At 46.0% G+C, this 19,129-nt stretch overlaps 1 protein-coding gene across 1 annotated transcript in view; it reads right to left on the bottom strand.

Annotated features, from left to right (window-relative positions):
* Nucleotides 1-127: 127 nt before the first annotated feature.
* Nucleotides 128-19,129, bottom strand: part of LOC108668616 (diacylglycerol kinase delta-like) — a 21,991-nt gene continuing 2,989 nt past the window's right edge. Inside the window, 8 exon segments of the mRNA XM_047884685.1 lie at nucleotides 128-5,208; nucleotides 5,738-5,953; nucleotides 6,711-6,844; nucleotides 8,009-8,091; nucleotides 10,849-11,013; nucleotides 11,253-11,398; nucleotides 12,682-12,727; nucleotides 12,816-12,993. Coding sequence (XP_047740641.1) covers nucleotides 1,342-5,208; nucleotides 5,738-5,953; nucleotides 6,711-6,844; nucleotides 8,009-8,091; nucleotides 10,849-11,013; nucleotides 11,253-11,398; nucleotides 12,682-12,727; nucleotides 12,816-12,993 — 4,835 coding nt within the window. The 3' untranslated portion in view covers nucleotides 128-1,341.

The raw sequence follows: 19,129 nt of genomic DNA, 5'->3' as shown, positions 1-19,129 counted from the left end.
ATCAACACAATTAGAAGAATAAATTCAATAGGAGTGACAGGTAAGATTAGAGTCGCCACGCATGAAACAGTACAAAGGAATCCAGGCTGATGCAGTATAGGGAGGCTTCAACATCGACAACGTCAACATCAACAACAACGATGTGTTCTCGAGGTAACAATCATAAAAATAGCTATTAATATTAATTACTCTATCAATTCTCAGGGTAACAGGAACAACATCAAGATAGTCTCGAGTGAAAGACTCAGTTAGTTTAGGAGGCAGCGGGTCATTCGTACGTCTTTGCGTTGATTAATAGCAAAGAGCGCGTATGTGTTCAAGCAACTTTTAAAATCAAACGTAAAGACGGGTCGCAGAAAATCTCATCAATTAATGATAATTTAAATGCAGATCAGATTAATTATGAACAATGCTATGAGAGTAGCAATAGAACAACAAGTATATAAACAACGCATTTAAAAGTGCCGAAGTTGAGCGCTTCGTGAGTACAGGCGCACATACGACAATTAAATAAACAGTTGAGATCATGGGTACCAGAACCTCCTGCAACTCCAGGTGACTGAGACTCGAGAAAGCAAAGGTACAACAGGGTCGCGAAGGCACATTCGAGGGCAGACAGAGCAGGGATCGACTAGCGGATGGATCATACGGCGGTTACTACTCAAGTCAAAGGCTCTCACGGGTCAAAGCTCTGGCCAAAGAACACAGTTGGGCACATAATAAACTGAGTTAATTACAAGAGTAATAAACAGGAAAAAATTTCCTTAGTTGTACATAAGTAACAGCTCACACCGCGACGATCATCTCTACACCACTCCATGTTCACATGTACGACGATACGTATCGTACAAATACGACACCATAATCATTCTCTTTAGCATACGATAACACCACATCAAACTTTTACTAAATTAGGACCCATGACGTGATGCTGGCTCCCAGACCTAACCGCAAAAACAAGTACAGGGCATGAACACAAGGATATCACAATCACGTGTCTAGTCACCTATAACAATAACATAAACTAACCTACTGTACGACAAAATATCTGCATACAAGATAAGAGTGCATAGCAGGGGTGGGACGCCTAAACCATTGACAAGTAACTTTGATGAGAGCACGAAGAGCATAGAAACAAGATATGGATGCTTCAATGACATTAAACTGTCACTATAAGGCTAAATACGCAAAACATTAATCCCGAAAGTGAAAACAAATGCAATAGGACAACAGGGCTTGAACAACAAGGGTTTTACATTGCCGCTCAACACCTAAATTCTTCTCCAAGAGAGTTTACGAGTCACAAAATAGATTTCACGATTCGTAAAAGCTTCCGCCAATTTAGTGATTCGATGTTTTATTGTCCTTGATTTCCTTAATAGCTGTTTGAAGTCGCTTAATGTGTCCAATCTTAGTCACGCCCAGTTCCTTGAGATCCCTCCGTTCGAGGGCCAGCAGTTCAGACCCACGGATATCATTGGCAGCGAAAGTGTCCCTGTACTCGGCAAGCTGCAGAGTATCAAGCCACTGCAGCACCTCGCTCACGCCCCAGTTGCGGCGCACCTCTTTCTCCAGCGTGAGAGTCTTGTGGTGGCTCGAGCTTTTGGGGGTCACAACAGCTGCACTGCAGGAGCTGGACGTGCACACAGTGCCCGGACAACTGGTACTCTCACAGCTACCACTGCTACCGCCTTTCAGTAATAAATTCTTCAACAAGGCCGCCTTCGAGTGGGACCTCTTCCGTTCTGAAGACGGAGGCACAGCCTCTTCCTCTGCGCTGAAGTGCACCAGATGGTCAGTCTCGTGTGCCTTGCGTAGCTCAGCTTCAATGCGCGTAAGCATGCCAATCACGCCTGCTTCCTCCGAAGCTCTGAGTTTCAGGGAATTGTCTTTGAGGAGAACGCTGATATCGGTGTGCATGGCTCGCATACTATGCACCAGCTCTGTAGCCAGCATGCGTAGGTTGGGCCCTTCGATGACGTGGTGGTCACGCCAGACCTTATCGAGACACGTCTGAGCTGACGAGACCAAGTCTGCCAAGTGCTGGCTGACTGAGGCGTCACTGCAAGTAATGCCTTTGACGCAAGCAATGCTGTCGACCACCACAAGAGACAAGCCAGCAAGACGAGGTAGTTCTTCATCCTGTAAAATCGTAGGTTGCTTATCTTGTTTTCCTTGTGCTTTGAGTTTCTCTTGCCACGCCTTTAAGGAGACGTCCAAGTCTCGGTTGCGGCACAGCATAGGCACGCGATTCTTATGCACAATACGAATTATTCCTGGCGGCTGCGTCCAAGCTTCGCCATCCACCTGCACTGGCACGCCCTCCTCGCCCAGGATGGTGATCTTGATGGAGCTGCACTGGGCGATTCTATGATGCTGCAAGTTTATGATCCGGGATGCCGCCATCTGTGCTGAGCCAAACACGGCCACCACCTCCAGAATTCGGTCATCAAAACTGGGAGCTAAGAAACAGTCATCCTCTTTTTTTCCGCCCCAAAAATTCGTTCCACCCATGAAGCTTGGGATGTTCAAGACAACTATGCCCTGTAATGAAGGAAGAGGAATACGTTCACCATCGCATTCCAATTGAACCCGCAAATCAAGGTTTTTGTAAGTTTTGCAAAGCCATTCTTTTGAAGCCAGCACGCCATACCACATGAAGTTTTTTGTTCTTGACCGGCATTTTTCAGGGTGTTCTTCCCTTTTATTATGAAAATCAAGTGTGATTTTGGCATCGATGCCAATACCAAAATAGTTGTTCATGACGCAACGTTCCTCAAAGCCCTCAAGAGAAGACGTATCGAGATCCATAAGCGGTGAAGCTGCAGCACAAAGAGCATCAGCGTTGGCAAGCAAGACCTTGCTGATGAGTCCACCCGAGTGACCGCCAGCTGCGATATTAGGCCAAATGGGCAGTGAAACGAGTGGGTTGATGATGGGCAACGCCTTTTGTCGACCAGGTGCTTTGCTCGGCGGTTGAGGACCCTGGTGGCCCGAAGCCGCAGAATGACTTTGTGATCGCCTGGTTCGCTCAGGGCTCCGGCTTTTGTCGCGTGAACCTCCCAAGCCACCGACACCTAGTGTTGAAATAGCCCCCGCAGCCGCCTTTAGCATTGAGCCTGTAGAAATGCGGCGCGACGTTAGACTCGCTCGCGGTTTCTCGTCATCGGTGAAGGCCTCGGCTCCTTCGACGATCCTCTCGCGAGGCAGATGAGCAGCATCGAACATATCAGGTACTAGTAAGTGACACTCCTTTAGTGATGTGGCTCGAGGAGTGAGTGGAGGACTGGGTCGCTTCCTTAATTCTGGCGGGCGACAGACTTCGGTCATCGAGGGCACATCAAGAGTTACTGCAAGACGAGCCGCGCCTGGCGTACACTCAGTAGATTTTTTGCGTTCGCCAGCTTCTTTCTCACAGAGAATTTCCGCCTGATTTTCCAGAGCAGTTTCGTCTATTTTCTCGACGGTAGTTTCCTCGGCCTGATCTGCCACGGGATCTGTAGTTTGCTGAGAGGGAGTTTCTGTCTCTTCAGTAGGCGTGACTCGCGATTCTTCAGAACTTGCCAAAGGAGCGACTGGGCCAGTATACTCACCCTGGGCCGTTGCATCAACGCTCACAGAGCGCAATACCTTGAGAGGAATGTCATCAGGAATGGCATCTATGTCAGTTTCCAGCACGCCAACACGACACATTAGCTCTGAACTTGATCCTGCCATGCCAGTCGCGTCAATACCAAGGCCATGCGCGGTACAGCTATCAACAGCAACATTCTCGCCCTGAACGTTGCCATTCTCGATATCAAGCATTTGTTTTAGCTTCAATTGCCGCTCGTACTCTTCTGAATCGACATTATAATCGCGTTCGCATAATAATGCATCATCTGTAGCATCCGTGAATACGTCGTCTTCCAATGAACTGTACGTCCTATTTTCAGCCGAGAGATAGGGCCGTGCACTAATTCTGACATTTCCATCACAAGGTCGATCAAGCTTTCTCAATGAATCGATTTTGGCATCCACTTGCGTCTCGTGCGTATCAATATCAACTGCTTGGGGTTCCTCCAATGATGCACATCCATCAATGTCATGCAACTCTTTAGGTACCTTTACACTAACGCCTTCTAACTCTTCAGTCTTCTCAGTTTCTGCTACCTCAGCATCGGTATCAGCAGCAAGCACGTCCGCCGTGTCTTTCTTCGTACAAGTGGACTTCTCGCGTTCAGCCTTGGCTTGTCTCTCTTCCTCTAAACTCTCTTGCCTGATGGCCCGCTTGAGCTCCTCTTCCAGCGTTTCATGCTCAGATAGCGGTCCTGGCTGGGCTTCGAGTCGTAATTTAGGATCACCGCCATCACTCTCGCTCAAGTCGAGGTCTGTTTCATGCGCCGTCTCCATGGTAGTCGTCTGTTCAGAAACCGTCGTGCCTTTCGTATTTGTTTCGTCGGTCGTCAACTCGGACTCTTCTTTTGAGTCGTGGTCTTCTCTATCATCTTTAGTCTCGTCACTGTCGGTACCAGGAGCTGAGCCGACTTTTTCCCTGACAGTGTCGTCTGTACCCTCACTATCACCCGAATCTTTTTCCGTTTTGTCTTCCTTCTCGTCTTCATACCCGTCAGGAGCTCCTCGTTTTCCAGGTACGACGTCCAAATCTGGTAACTCATCCTGAATCTCGTCCACATCAACGGATGTGTTCAGGGAGGCAGTCAACGAGTCGCGTATCTCACTCAGTGATTTTTCTTCAAACAAATACGGCTCGTCTTCACCCACGTCCATCAGGTTGTCGGTCGAAGACAGGATTCTGAGCTCAAAATCCTCAGCTTGAAGAGCCTCTTTGGCAGCGAGGTCAGCGAACTCGTTAGGTGCAGGCAGCGTGGTCACGTTCAGCTCATAATCGTATTGACTCTCGCGCCGCGACGGCACCGGGGAAATAAAACGCATGCCATGCACGTCTCCGGGAGCAAGCGAGGATGGAGACGCTGGAGGTGAGAGGACGCCAGAATGAGGCACCTGCAGAGATGATGACGCAGAACCATACGAAGGAGAGGAGGCCCCCGGCACGCAGTAAGGGAAAGGGAGAGGCAGGCAAGGGTTAGAGCTGAGGCGTCTTTCTTCCGTGAGATGAGGAGAGCTCGGCGGTAGAGGGAAAGTCGTCGTGATGGATGACACAAATGCAGGCATTGATTGGCTCGCCGGCGCCGGGTCCTCAGTAGTCTGAAAATATCAACGTTCTGCAGACATCTTTACACGAGACGACTGTAAGCACCATATATTTTCAGCTCATGTTTCACAGAATTGTGAAACCTGTACAAATTTACATGTATGGTGAAACAAATTTCACAATAACTAACTTATTTATATTTTATCAAGTGATGAGCATCAAGTAGGATGTTACGGATCAATTTTAATTATTGATCAAATTAACCATCGACCGACACACAATCGAGCTAACAGGCACAGAGGCAATATGGCAGGAACAGAATTTTGATGTCTACTTGTATTTCAGCAATATTCACATCGAATGAAATTATGTGAGCATCAAAAAATTACAATCAAGCGTTACTAATGTAAATGACGAACAACTTGGTGGTAAGGTCGAGCTGCACACGACTGAGAAACGTGATATGGAGGCATTCTTACCGCAAGCTTGGTGCGAAAAACACGTCTCGATGTCGTAAGAGTAACCCAGGGAAAAATGATCAAAATAAATAAACCTGCTTAACCAACTTATGAAAGACGATACCTGAGATGGCATATCATCGACACCGTAGAGACGAATAACAGGTGGTGATGTGGTACCATCATCACAGTCGGTACAGATAACGGTAGGGATGGTGTGTTCAGACATGTTCGCCGTATGTTCATCCAGCACACGCTCGGTGTGTTCAATGATTTGCCGCACTGCTTTCTTGAGGCTGTTCGCGCGAGACATGAGCGCCTCCCGCTCCTGGAACACGCGCTGCAAAGTGCCATTTTATCACTAATAAGTTCAATCTTGGCACTCTAGCAAATATAAGTAAATTACTTAGCCACTATTAATGTCATCATTTAAACCATATCAAATACATATCAATTGGCTTGTCATTATTTAATTGAACCATTGCACCGTAAAATATACAGGTTTATTAGCTTGCTACTATTCAGTTCAACCGTTAGGGTACGCACGCAGTGAAAGCAAGTTTGCCCGCGCGGGCAACCTGCTCCAACCTGCCACAAGAATGAACATAGGATAATAATGTAAGTGTTCACAGTGAAAACCTGCACGAATAGGCTTCTGTATTCTATGGTTTCAGGCGCCAGCCTGAGCAGGTAACCTGCACGCTGGCAACCTACTTTCACTGTGTGCGTACCCTTACACCGTAAAAAATACAGGTCAATTAGCATGTCACTATTAAAGTCATCCTTTGCATCGTATCAAATAATAACTGACAATTAGTCACTATTAAAGTCATCCTTTGCATCGTATCAAATAATAACTGACAAGTTATTATTTGATTTGACCGTACCTAATACAGATAAATTGGCAGCAGCCTGGTCAGGCTCGCAAGAGGATTTACAGTTTTAACGGGCTCATGGTTTCTTTGTATTTCCTTCTCTTAATAATTACGTTGCACTAAAAGTTCGGCCGAATGCTCGTAGGGAAGCAATTTGCTAAGGGTAAACAAACAGGAAATTGACGTTAGAAGGCAAGGCTGCGTAGTCACAGACGCACTTACTTGACTTGCAGGCGAGACGTGCATGGTCGACGTCGGGGGCGAGGAAGACTCGTCAGGACGAAGGGTGCGCAGCAGGAGATCCAGTTTCTCCTTCAGCACCACACACTTTGCCGTTAGCTGTTCATCCACGCCCTCTGTGGGAAGAAGGGCGAGTTACACTACACATACACTATGGGCTGTGTAAAGTAAGAGAATGATTGGCAAGGGAAAATACTTTAGACTCGTCTGAGAAACGCTTTTATGGGTAGGGCCATACGAAGCACATAGCAATATCATACACTCGTTGCGTCCCTTCGACAGCTCTGGTCAATTACGCAATGCTGTAAGGCAATGCTCGTAACTGACAGATCATGGAAGCTGTTAGGGACTGAGCTGATCATACGTTTTTTTCATTTCTCTGTTAGAGTAAGTTTGACGTGACCTCGACTGAAGTTTGTAAGCAGGATTAGTATAGTGAATGCCGTGGATGCGTAAGGTATGTTCTGTGATAGGTGAATAAAGTGAATAAAGTTAACTATGTCTTGAATTAGCTGTGATTTCTTTTGTATATATTTGTGTAAATATTAATGAAGCGTTCAATAGCTATTCTTCAAAATTATTAGTTTGATTTGTCTGTTTAGCTCGGTTTTCCGTTAGATATTTATTTTGTTCAATTGTTCATTTCAGGAGTCTCAGTCTCAGTTTCCGTTTTCCAAGAAGTCTCGGTCCCGTATTTGTCCTGGAAGGTTTAGTTATAGTGGCATGCGAATTCAGTGCCTACCTATGATATTAGTTTGTAATAGACACCGAAGAAACTGTCTTATCACTGGCTACGGAAGAACCTATTCGATCACACGGCTGAACGATGCAGGGATGAAGATGCTTTATTCATTTCGTTGAGTGCGTCCCTATCAAAGCAGCAACACGTGATGGGTATTTTACAGCTAGGGTGAGCTAGAAACTGGAACATTAAATTTTTTACTCGTAAGAGTCGAAACAGGGTGCATGCTAGAGGTCAGCTGGGCCCAAGCAAACGTTCCTCTCCAGAGGGCAAGCATGCTAGATGTTACAGTAGACCTCCCTCAGAGTTCAGTCCCTACGTTCATCTCACTTGCAGCTCAGTTCCCAAGTTCATCGCATTTTTGTTCCCACGTTCATCTCACCTGCAACTCAGTTCGCACGTTCGCCGCATTTTTGTTCCCACGTTCATCTCACTTGCAGCTCAGTTCGCACGTTCATGGCGTTTTTGTTCCCACGTTCGTCTCACCTGCAGCTCAGTTCGCACGTTCACCGCATTTTTGTTCGCACGTTCGTCTCACCTGCAGTTCCAGCAGCCCCTGCAGACGCTGCAGTGTGCTGCTCTATCTTCTCGATGAGGCACTTGACAGTCTCGCACAGCACCCTGCAACACAGAACACGTCGCTGTGCGTTAGTTTCGGCGAACAATGCAAGAGTAACTTGATCGTTACATGCAGTGGAGTGCCCTTGTAAAATGCGTCAGTGGAGCAGGGAGCGATTTGAGTGCACGTAAAGTGCGTTAGCGGTGCAGGGAGCGATTTGAGTGCACGTAAAGTGCGTTAGCGGTGCAGGGAGCGATTTGAGTGCCCCGTAAAATGCGTTAGCGGAGACCTAATTAATTATCGAGTGAGCGGGAAGCCAGCAAAGTCAGCCTCAGAGAGTGCCTGGACCAGCAGGATCGATACTTCAAAGATAATATAATCAACGGAAGTCTTAGCCACAAAATTCGACTTGATAGTAAGCAACAGGGGCTGGTTTTGCAGTGGAATTTTTCTGTCTCGAGTGAACTGAATGTTTAAAGTCGGAAAATTTTAACTGGGTATCGAATGCTACTTTGCTCGAATGTCGACGATGTGGCTAAACAATAAGTATTAATGAGTGTAGATTTTTCAAGAGTATAGGAATAAAATATTTTTACACATGTGAAATCGAAGCATTGCACCAAGGACATAGTATCTGAATCATTACAAAAGATCCTGGATTTAATCCGGAAATTATTTTATTTGCGATGCGGCACGTTGGTTGTGATGACATCAGATAATTAAAGCAGCAACACGTGATGGGTATTTTACAGCTAATATAATAGTAAGATATTAAGTTGTGTTGTCGTAGAAGCAAGTATTAGACAATAAACAATAGGAAGAGCGAGCGTAGTAACGGAAAAGATCTTGCTGGTAACACGACTGAGTCAGTGACCAGTGCACACAAGCGATGAATTGAATTGTCCAGCAACTTTTGTTAACTTGAATGGACCCAAACTAGCAAAGTTTCCATGTATACACTTCAATTTAAGGAATAATTAATCAGTTTCGTTGTTTAAAGTAATAATAATATTCCTCCACCACAAAGTGCGACGAGTTAGGCAAAAAAAGGCGCCTATTAGGTTTCACAGTCAAATATTGTAATATTGATTTCGCAATATTGTAATATCAACTGCCTATAATTTTCCATTCATTGTCTGATACTGCAACATACATGGTCTTTTCTTGTAATGTTTCTTGTAATCCATGGTCTAAGATAACACCAAATATAGGGTTACTGAAGATATTGTCACTAAAGAAGGATATCTGGCGCTGGAGATAACAGTGTCGGTGTGCCGGCTGTGCAGCAGGGCGGATAGTTGTAAGATAACACCATGTAAGATAACAAGAAGACAACAAAGGCAGTTCACCTGGCGCTGGAGATAACAGTGTCGGTGTGCCGGCTGTGCAGCAGGGCGGAGAGTTGTAAGATAACACCATGTAAGATAACAAGAAGACAACAAAGGCAGTTCACCTGGCGCTGGAGATAACAGTGTCGGTGTGTGGGCTGTGCAGCAGGGCGGAGAGTTGTAAGATAACACCATGTAAGATAACAAGAAGACAACAAAGGCAGTTCACCTGGCGCTGGAGATAACAGTGTCGGTGTGTGGGCTGTGCAGCAGGGCGGAGAGTTGTAAGATAACACCATGTAAGATAACAAGAAGACAACAAAGGCAGTTCACCTGGCGCTGGAGATAACAGTGTCGGTGTGTGGGCTGTGCAGCAGGGCGGAGAGTTGTAAGATAACACCATGTAAGATAACAAGAAGACAACAAAGGCAGTTCACCTGGCGCTGGAGATAACAGTGTCGGTGTGTGGGCTGTGCAGCAGGGCGGAGAGTTGTAAGATAACACCATGTAAGATAACAAGAAGACAACAAAGGCAGTTCACCTGGCGCTGGAGATAACAGTGTCGGTGTGTGGGCTGTGCAGCAGGGCGGAGAGTTGTAAGATAACACCATGTAAGATAACAAGAAGACAACAAAGGCAGTTCACCTGGCGCTGGAGATAACAGTGTCGGTGTGTGGGCTGTGCAGCAGGGCGGAGAGTTGTAAGATAACACCATGTAAGATAACAAGAAGACAACAAAGGCAGTTCACCTGGCGCTGGAGATAACAGTGTCGGTGTGTGGGCTGTGCAGCAGGGCGGAGAGTTGTAAGATAACACCATGTAAGATAACAAGAAGACAACAAAGGCAGTTCACCTGGCGCTGGAGATAACAGTGTCGGTGTGTGGGCTGTGCAGCAGGGCGGAGAGTTGTAAGATAACACCATGTAAGATAACAAGAAGACAACAAAGGCAGTTCACCTGGCGCTGGAGATAACAGTGTCGGTGTGCCGGCTGTGCAGCAGGGCGGAGAGTTGTAAGATAACACCATGTAAGATAACAAGAAGACAACAAAGGCAGTTCACCTGGCGCTGGAGATAACAGTGTCGGTGTGTGGGCTGTGCAGCAGGGCGGAGAGTTGTAAGATAACACCATGTAAGATAACAAGAAGACAACAAAGGCAGTTCACCTGGCGCTGGAGATAACAGTGTCGGTGTGCCGGCTGTGCAGCAGGGCGGAGAGTTGTAAGATAACACCATGTAAGATAACAAGAAGACAACAAAGGCAGTTCACCTGGCGCTGGAGGTAACAGTGTCGGTGTGTGGGCTGTGCAGCAGGGCGGAGAGTTGTAAGATAACACCACGTAAGATAACAAGAAGACAACAAAGGCAGTTCACCTGGCGCTGGAGATAACAGTGTCGGTGTGTGGGCTGTGCAGCAGGGCAGAGAGGTGTAAGATAACACCGTGTAAGATAACACCGTGTAAGATAACAAGAAGACAACAAGGCAAGTCACCTGGCGCTGGAGATAACAGTGTCGGTGTGCCGGCTGTGCAGCAGGGCAGAGAGGTGCGCCGCGACGCTGTCCTCGTAGCGCGTCACCGTCGCCAGCAGCGGCTCGCAGGGCGGCGCCTTGGGGGGCGACAGCGGCACCGCGCTCACCAGGCCCATGATGCTCCATCTGATCATGTTACTTCAGCGTTATGGTGATGTTACTTCAGCGTTATGGTGATGTTACTTCAGCGTTATGGTGTGCAGTCACTTCATCTTTAAACCTTAGTTCACTAATATAGGTATATCATTAACGCATCTTTTGGCTCGAATGGCATTTGCGACGGGTGAGACATCCATAGCATACGGGTTAACCAAGGGCGCGAGAGCACGCCTAACGCCTAACGATCGAGCACCGCAGGGTCTCACCTGTCGAGCATCTTGGTGGTGGCGCGCTCGTAGCGCTCCAGCACGTGGGGCAGGTTGGTCTCGTCATCGAACGCGCTGCCCCATCCCAGCACGCGAGCCAAGTCGTTGCCTGTGCCCAGGGGCAGGATGCCCACCTGACATTGATTCTGTTAACAAACAATTAGATCTTTACTACACGAGTATGGGTTAAGCCAAGGTGTGGCAAATGAAGTAAAAATATGAATTACAGTCTTGATAACAGTGTACCAAAGACTCCCAGTCGCCACAGAGGCAGCCAAAAGAGTTGCCCATGTAAATGCATACCTATAGATAACCGGTAATGTTACGAACACCGAAAGTCCCACCGACAAGAAACAAACCCATTGTCTCGATCCCTTGTATTTGTCGATACAGTATGCATGGTTCACGAGCTTGCGTCGAAGAACTATGCACGTTTCTTAAGATTGCAGCGCCATATCATAAGAAAAGTAGTAGAAAACGGAACACAGGTAAATAGATTGAAGACACCAACACGGAATAAGATTTTTGTACGGGCAGCTACAATGCAAATCGGCGTGAGTTGTGAAATCGTCACAAATATGTTCGAAAACTTGCAGAACTTAAAGAAATTTTCTCCTTAATTACAGTTGGTATCCATGTTTTACTTGCGACATACGGCTTCTAGACATAAGGTTGAAAATTAGTTTTTGTTTTCAATTCTACTTATTCAAGCGTGAAGAAGCACTAACCGCGAATCTAATTTAAATTAATCTCCTAAATTAATCTCCAGTGGAATTGATGCACTATTTCCGGGAAAAGTTAGCATAAAATTAAGCGAAGAAGCTAAAATAAAGCAAGATTATTTTAATAAAATAACAGGAAAGGAGAATAATCGCAGATTCTCGATTTAAATACTTCATGATAAAAGCATTGAAAAACTCTCTATTTACTCAATTTTAGTTGGCCCAGTTGAAGAGCAGCAGAGTGGCGAAAACAAGATTTGAATTCATTTCAACTTGATTTGCCAGAGCATGTAACCATGTTTTCTCTCTTGGGCTGGCTGAGGGCGTACCATAACTAAAACCTTTCTATCGCCTGTTTCTCCAATTTGCTTTTTTTTTTTCTTTCCTAGGACGTTACACGTTCTCCAATGCCCTCATGTGCGTGCGCGCAACCGTTGGTGGGGTTTTTCTTTAATTATGGAGTATCCACCGTATTATTATGAATAAAAAATATGAATATGAATATGTTAAACAGGCAAGAATGCCTGCTAAAGATTCGTAACGTGGAGTTTGCTTGGATCACTCAGTCACCTGGTCGGCACTCGCACTCGGATCGACAATCGCGGCGACGCCGAAACAAAAACAGCTATGCGCCATTGGCGCTCTAAATAAATAGTACATAATTTTTCAACTTGAACCGGTGATAAAATGTGTCTATAGGCACTCACCGTCATGTGCAGCTTGTCGATTTCTGACAAGACCCNCTACACCCGTCTCACCCAATAGCAGGTCCTATAGCCACCCGTCTCATAGGATAAAGGTCCCTACACCCGTCTCACCCAACAGCAGGCCCTATAGCCACCCGTCTCACCCAATAACGGGTCCGCCACTCATGAGATCGAAGACCTGGGCAGGGTTGAGGAGCTGCTTGAAGCGCCTGAGGAAGCGCACGCCTTGGTTGTCGCCGCTCTTGCTGTTCACGAAGACCAGCAGCGGCGAGCAGGACTGCGGCCGCCGTGCCTCCCACGACTCGTCCGTGCCTGCGAGCACAAACATTTCAAACGCAGATGTTAGAGCAGCAAGTAAATAAAGTTTATTTAGCGTATAAGTATACAAGTATATAAAGTTTATACTTATAGAAGTATATAAAGCGAGTATTAGATTTCTAAATTCAGCTGTTAGACCAGCAAGCGCTATATCATATAAAGGGAGTATTAAATTCTAAAATGCAGGTGGAAAGCATCAGGCATTATATCATTCCTATTTTGATGTGAAAACTCCAAAAAATGGTTAATACTCAGGAAACTGAAATGTGTGCTCAGCGTCTTTTCGTATGCTATTGTTGTCGTTTATACTATTGTTTCTCTTTACTGCGCACTCTGTCACCTATTCTTTCTCTCCCACATTCCCTAGTGGTACTGTCGCTTGCTCCCACTAGAGTGGTCCTCATCATCATTAGATACGGTACTATTACATCGTGGAAAGCATGCATAGTCAACTAAAATTGAGAGTTTAGTCAGAGAAATTGGTTCGAAGCAAACATGATAATCACTAAGTTTCTAGGCTTTGATATAATTAATTTGATGAAATTTCGGGTCCATTTGAAACAATTATAGCGACACAATACAACAGGGACTCTGCATGGCTATGGCTACAAAATACAACAGTTCTGGTGTAAGGAATTTACACAATCGAAGAATTTGAATTTTTTATTTAACGAACGACTGAACAGGAAATTTTTAGCAGCACAGTCCAAGGCTCATAATAGAAAAAAAGTATAGGATGCTCCATAAGTTTTAAGTTTAAAAGTTTCGTTAAAACACTCCCCAACTGCCACTTTTGTACCAGCATAGCAGTTCAGTTGGAGGTATAATCTAGATCGCTTGCGAGCATGGTTCATTTGATGGCTCCTGGTCGGCTTCTCAGGTGACGTGATGGTGACGCAATGAATCGGCAATTAATAGAGTATGTTAAGGAGCGTCGACTGCAGTTGTACCGGTGCAACATGAAGATAATAAAGGAGGAAATATGATATAATTAGGCTCCAGGCACATGAACTGGAAATCTATGTGCAGATATTACACTGATATATGAATTGAGGCTAGATTAAACAACCAACCTGAGGTTTTTATAATGCCCAGGGTGAAAAACTTTCTGTTATCAATGATTGAAGGTTCAAATTTAGAAATATAGTGGAAATCAGTAAGAGGAGTAGGAAATTGGACGGAAGAAGACAGTAAGAATAGCTAGAGGTTTATCTGCGCGCGAAAGAAGAGTAAAGACCTGAGTTAGGATAGAACAATCCACTGCAGTATTGGGCGAACTGTGAGCGTGAACTGCCCAAACCCTGTATTTGGTTTAAAAGTAAAATTTGATCTAGATTCAATTGCAATTTAATAGAGATTATATAGAGATTTGATAGAGATCAAAGCTCCCGTCAACTTGCCGCCGGCCAAAGCTCCCGTCAACTTACCGCCGGTCAAAGCTCCTGTCAACTTGACACCGGCCAAAGCTTTTGTTAACTTGATACCGGTCAAAGCCAACGTCAACTCGCAGGCGAACAAAACACGTACCAACGACACAGGATAAAATTCTTCGAATGATGACTTATATATTAAAGAACTATCTACACTGGTATATAATTCACTCAGTTATAATTCCAAAATATAACGCGAGATTTACAGAAAAAATCTAGTTAGTATTTTTTATATTTTTGGTGCACATATCCGACATGATACGTTCACTAGTTCATATACTATCAGTCCTGAGTTGGACCTAAAGTCCAACTGTAAACCAAGTCCAGGAGACGCAGCGTCCGTGACGTCTGGTACAGCGGGGGAATAGCAGCCCTGGTGACTATACTTTAAAAAAAAAAGTTAAGAGATTGTAGGTTCATCAGCCAACCATTGACGGCCTTTCAAGCAAAATCCACCAATCATAGACAATAAAATAGAGCGTAAGTTCTTATGTTAACTTAGCGAATTTTGAAAGTATGGCCCCTGGTGGCCATACTTTCAAAAAAAGTTAAGAGATTGTAGGTTCATTGGCCTATCATTAACGGACTTTCAAGCAAAATCCACCAATCATAGACGAGAAAATAGAGCGTAAGTTCTTACGTTAACTTAGCGAGTTTTGAAAGTATGGCCCCTAGTGGGCTAGTACGTCATAGCAACAACTGTCAGCCGCGACACTATAAGGCAGGCAGGTGGTTAGCAGGTCTGGCAGTGCAAGTTAACAGGTCTGGCGATGCAAACTAGCAGGTCTTGTAGATAGCAGATCTGACAGTGCAGGTTAGTACGTCCGGTAGCGCGGGTTAGCTGTAACTCGATAAGCAGCCAGTGTAACAGAACAAGTCTTCCCAAATAAACAGGCTTGTGTTAGAAACGTAAGATGCAACACGCACGCGTAGCCGTTCGAGTGTCAGCCTTCCTTAGTATCCTTAGCGTCCTTAGAATCCATAGTGTACTTAGCGTCCTTAGAATCCATAGTGTCCTTAGAATCCTTAGCGTCCTTAGAATCCTTAGTGTCCATACTAAGTGTTTCGGACGTATCAGTCCCAGGTCACGCTAAAGACCAAACCGACCCTTCATAACCAAGGCTGAAGGACTCGACAAATTTCCCACCAAGGCTTGCAGTCCGAATAAGTCTGATGATACTTGAGTTTCTCAAAGTTTATTACGAGTCTACTTTTTGACCGTAATGACACTTCAGGTGCGATATAAACTTATATTCACGTCAGCAGCCCTGGAAAACATCATAATAGAACGGCGTCCATCATCGCGGGTGACGTCCATCTTCCCGACGTACGCACGTCGTCCATCACGGCCCCCTGCGAGCATTACGCACCACTGAGTTCCCCCCGGGCTGGCCCTCCCTCTCTCACCCGTACATCACCCCCCTCCACCGCTGTACAGTGACGCACGTGCGACGTCACCCGCAGCCTCGTGACGTCATACATCGATTTGCTGCCCCTCCTGCTGCTGCTGCCCTGCCCCTCCTGCTGCTGCTGCCCTGCCTCTTCTGCTGCTGCTGCCCTGCCCCTCCTGCTGCTGCTGCTGCCCCTCCTGCTGCTGCTGCCCTGCCCCTCCTGCTGCTGCTGCCCTGCCCCTCCTGCTGCTGCTGCCCTGCCCCTCCTGCTGCTGCTGCCCTGCCCCTCCTGCTGCTGCTGCCCTGCCCCTCCTGCTGCTGCTGCCCTGCCCCTCCTGCTGCTGCTGCCCTGCCCCTCCTGCTGCTGCTGCCCTGCCCCTCCTGCTGCTGCTGCCCTGCCCCTCCTGCTGCTGCTGCCCTGCCCCTCCTGCTGCTGCTGCCCTGCCCCTCCTGCTGCTGCTGCCCTGCCCCTCCTGCTGCTGCTGCCCTGCCCCTCCTGCTGCTGCTGCCCTGCCCCTCCTGCTGCTGCTGCCCTGCCCCTCCTGCTGCTGCTGCCCTGCCCCTCCTGCTGCTGCTGCCCTGCCCCTCCTGCTGCTGCTGCCCTGCCCCTCCTGCTGCTGCTGCCCTGCCCCTCCTGCTGCTGCTGCCCTGCCCCTCCTGCTGCTGCTGCCCTGCCCCTCCTGCTGCTGCTGCCCTGCCCCTCCTGCTGCTGCTGCCCTGCCCCTCCTGCTGCTGCTGCCCTGCCCCTCCTGCTGCTGCCCTGCCCCTCCTGCGGCTGCTGCTGCCCTGCCCCTCCTGCGGCTGCTGCTGCCCTGCCCCTCCTGCTGGCAGCGCAGCAACAAGCTGATATTCGTGTCTAATAGTTCATATTCAATACGGTTGTATAGTTAGCAGATTTCTGCCGGCTAACGATTACGTAAATCTGAATCTTTCCAATTCTTGTGCATGGTAAACGGTTATATTGCTCGCTCGCACTGCGCGGATGTTCGGAGGTAGTCGAAGGTTCTGAAACATCCGACATGATAATCCATCCTACAAATGCTATCCGAGGAGATGCAGTCTCTTACACTTGGACTGATCCTCGTGTCCCGAGAATTGAATCATTTACATTAAGAAAATTCGAGTGTCTGCAGCTTGAAATATTTTAGCTAGATAAATTTCCTGGTATCCTGGGGACATTAGCATTATTTCAGCTAGGATTAAATAATTCACATCCTGCCATGAGTCACAGTCAAAAANTTGCTCGATCAATTTCCTGGTATCCTGGGCACATTAGCATTATTTCAGCTAGGATTCATAATTCACCTCCCGCCATGAGTCACGGTCAAAAATGATCGCAATCACACTACAGAGTATAGAGTAACCAGCTAGCTTTGGCGGAGAATCTATGGAACATTGTTTGTTAGAGGCAAAATCCTGTTCATTACTATACAGGTGCATGATGCGTTGATAAATATATTCATTACTATGGTTGCATAATTTGTTGAAAAAATCTAGCGAGGTCGGAGTTACGTCCAGCTATGGCACTGAGGAGACAATTTGTGCGTCGAATTCGACGGAAAGCGTCGAGTTGAAATGCAATTTTCAAAAAGCTACAAAAAGAATTTATAAATTTTGTTGAAATGTATAATTCTGTAATCCATCTCAATCGCCGTAGACAAACGGTGAAGAGGTACGTGAGTGTTATCCGAAGATATCCTGGCCGTCCTTCGATGCTGCGGGTAATCTTTTTTTTTAACGGCCCGCCAGCTTGTTGATATCGATATTTTTCAACTGAATATTGTCATCATTATAAACAATATTGAATGAATATTTGTATAACTATAGACATTCTTAACTGAATATTCTCATTATTATAGATCAATATTCAGTCACGCTAATGACACCGGCCATCGCGACACCGGAACGCTGGAGCCACAAAGTCTCATTTTTGTCATGTTCAGGAGTAGATATTAAGGGCGGTGCGTCGCACAATTTAATGTGAAGGACAAGACCACAGTTTTGAATCTAAAGCTTGTTAACATAGCCCGCGGAGCAAGTGTGCAGGAGTTTGGCATTATTGTTTTTGGTGCCTATTTTTAATCAATTATACGTGGCCACGAACGAGCAGTCATTAACTTCTACCTAACTTTATTCTCCGCGGCAGGATATAACGATGATTTATTCTTTGCCTAAACCATCAGTTTCATTCAGTCTTTCTCGCTTTGTTGAGAGAAATTCATGTATTCCGAATTCATATTCATGTTATCGTTTGCACTGAAGCTGTTGCAGGGCGAGAATGTTAATTAAATTGAGGTGCTTTGGTCGTGCCAAGAAACCTGTAATAAGATATTGCGTTCACGCGCGAGCATTGTGATAAGCATTGATATGTTGTGTCTCGGGTAACTCTATTAACGCTTCACCAACATGCATGTCCACGTAGTTATTGCTTGCTCTATTAGAGGCTATGACGTCTACGACCAGATCATTCCAGGGTTATTATTCTGACGTAAATAAATTTGTGATATGGGCATGTCGACCAACCGCCTTACAGTCAGAAAAATGAGTGGAACTATTTTCAATATCGAGGCATGTAGGTGATAAGTCCTATCTTGGGAGTAATAAAATGTCTCAAGTGCACTATTTTCACACTGTAACCGTTCATTGTCATTGAGAGTCTACCCGCGCAAAGGTTCATCTACAACCTGACGGTTTCCGCGATAGAAACCTGTCGACTGTAGCGACAGGTTTCTGCGACAGTCGAAATACCATAACGTAATAACGCACATTGTATCATAAACCATAACGTACAGCACCACCGCGAAATATACCATAACGTACAACATTATACCATAAAATATAACGTACAACATTACACCATATACCATGACGTACAACATTATACCATATACCATAACGTACAACGTTATACCATATACCGTAATGTACAACATTATACCATATACCAAAACGTACAACATTACACCACAAACCATAATGTACAGAACCATCGCGAAATGAATAATGAGCAGCAGCGAGTTACTTCACAGCTCACCCTGTCTCCTTTGTGCCATCAGGACAGGATGGGCAATTCATAAATAAATGCACATATCACATAGGGTATAAAGACGTACCTATAACTATATTAACCGTCAATATTTTTATTTCTGATACTTTAGAACTGCTCAAGTTACCAGGCCGGATCGATTTAAAAAACTTAACACCATTCCTAGAATTATTAGACCCCCTGCAGCACCACTGGTGGACCCCCCAGGTGACGGACCCATGACCCCCACACCCCCCTACCCCCAGGTGCTCCATGATCACCTG

The sequence above is a fragment of the Hyalella azteca genome, unplaced genomic scaffold (assembly GCF_000764305.2).
Source record: "Hyalella azteca isolate HAZT.00-mixed unplaced genomic scaffold, Hazt_2.0.2 contig15891, whole genome shotgun sequence".
Taxonomy (NCBI): Eukaryota; Metazoa; Arthropoda; class Malacostraca; order Amphipoda; family Hyalellidae; genus Hyalella; species Hyalella azteca.
The sequence above is the reverse complement of the archived record's forward strand: the minus strand, read 5'-3'. Positions and strand labels throughout refer to the sequence as shown.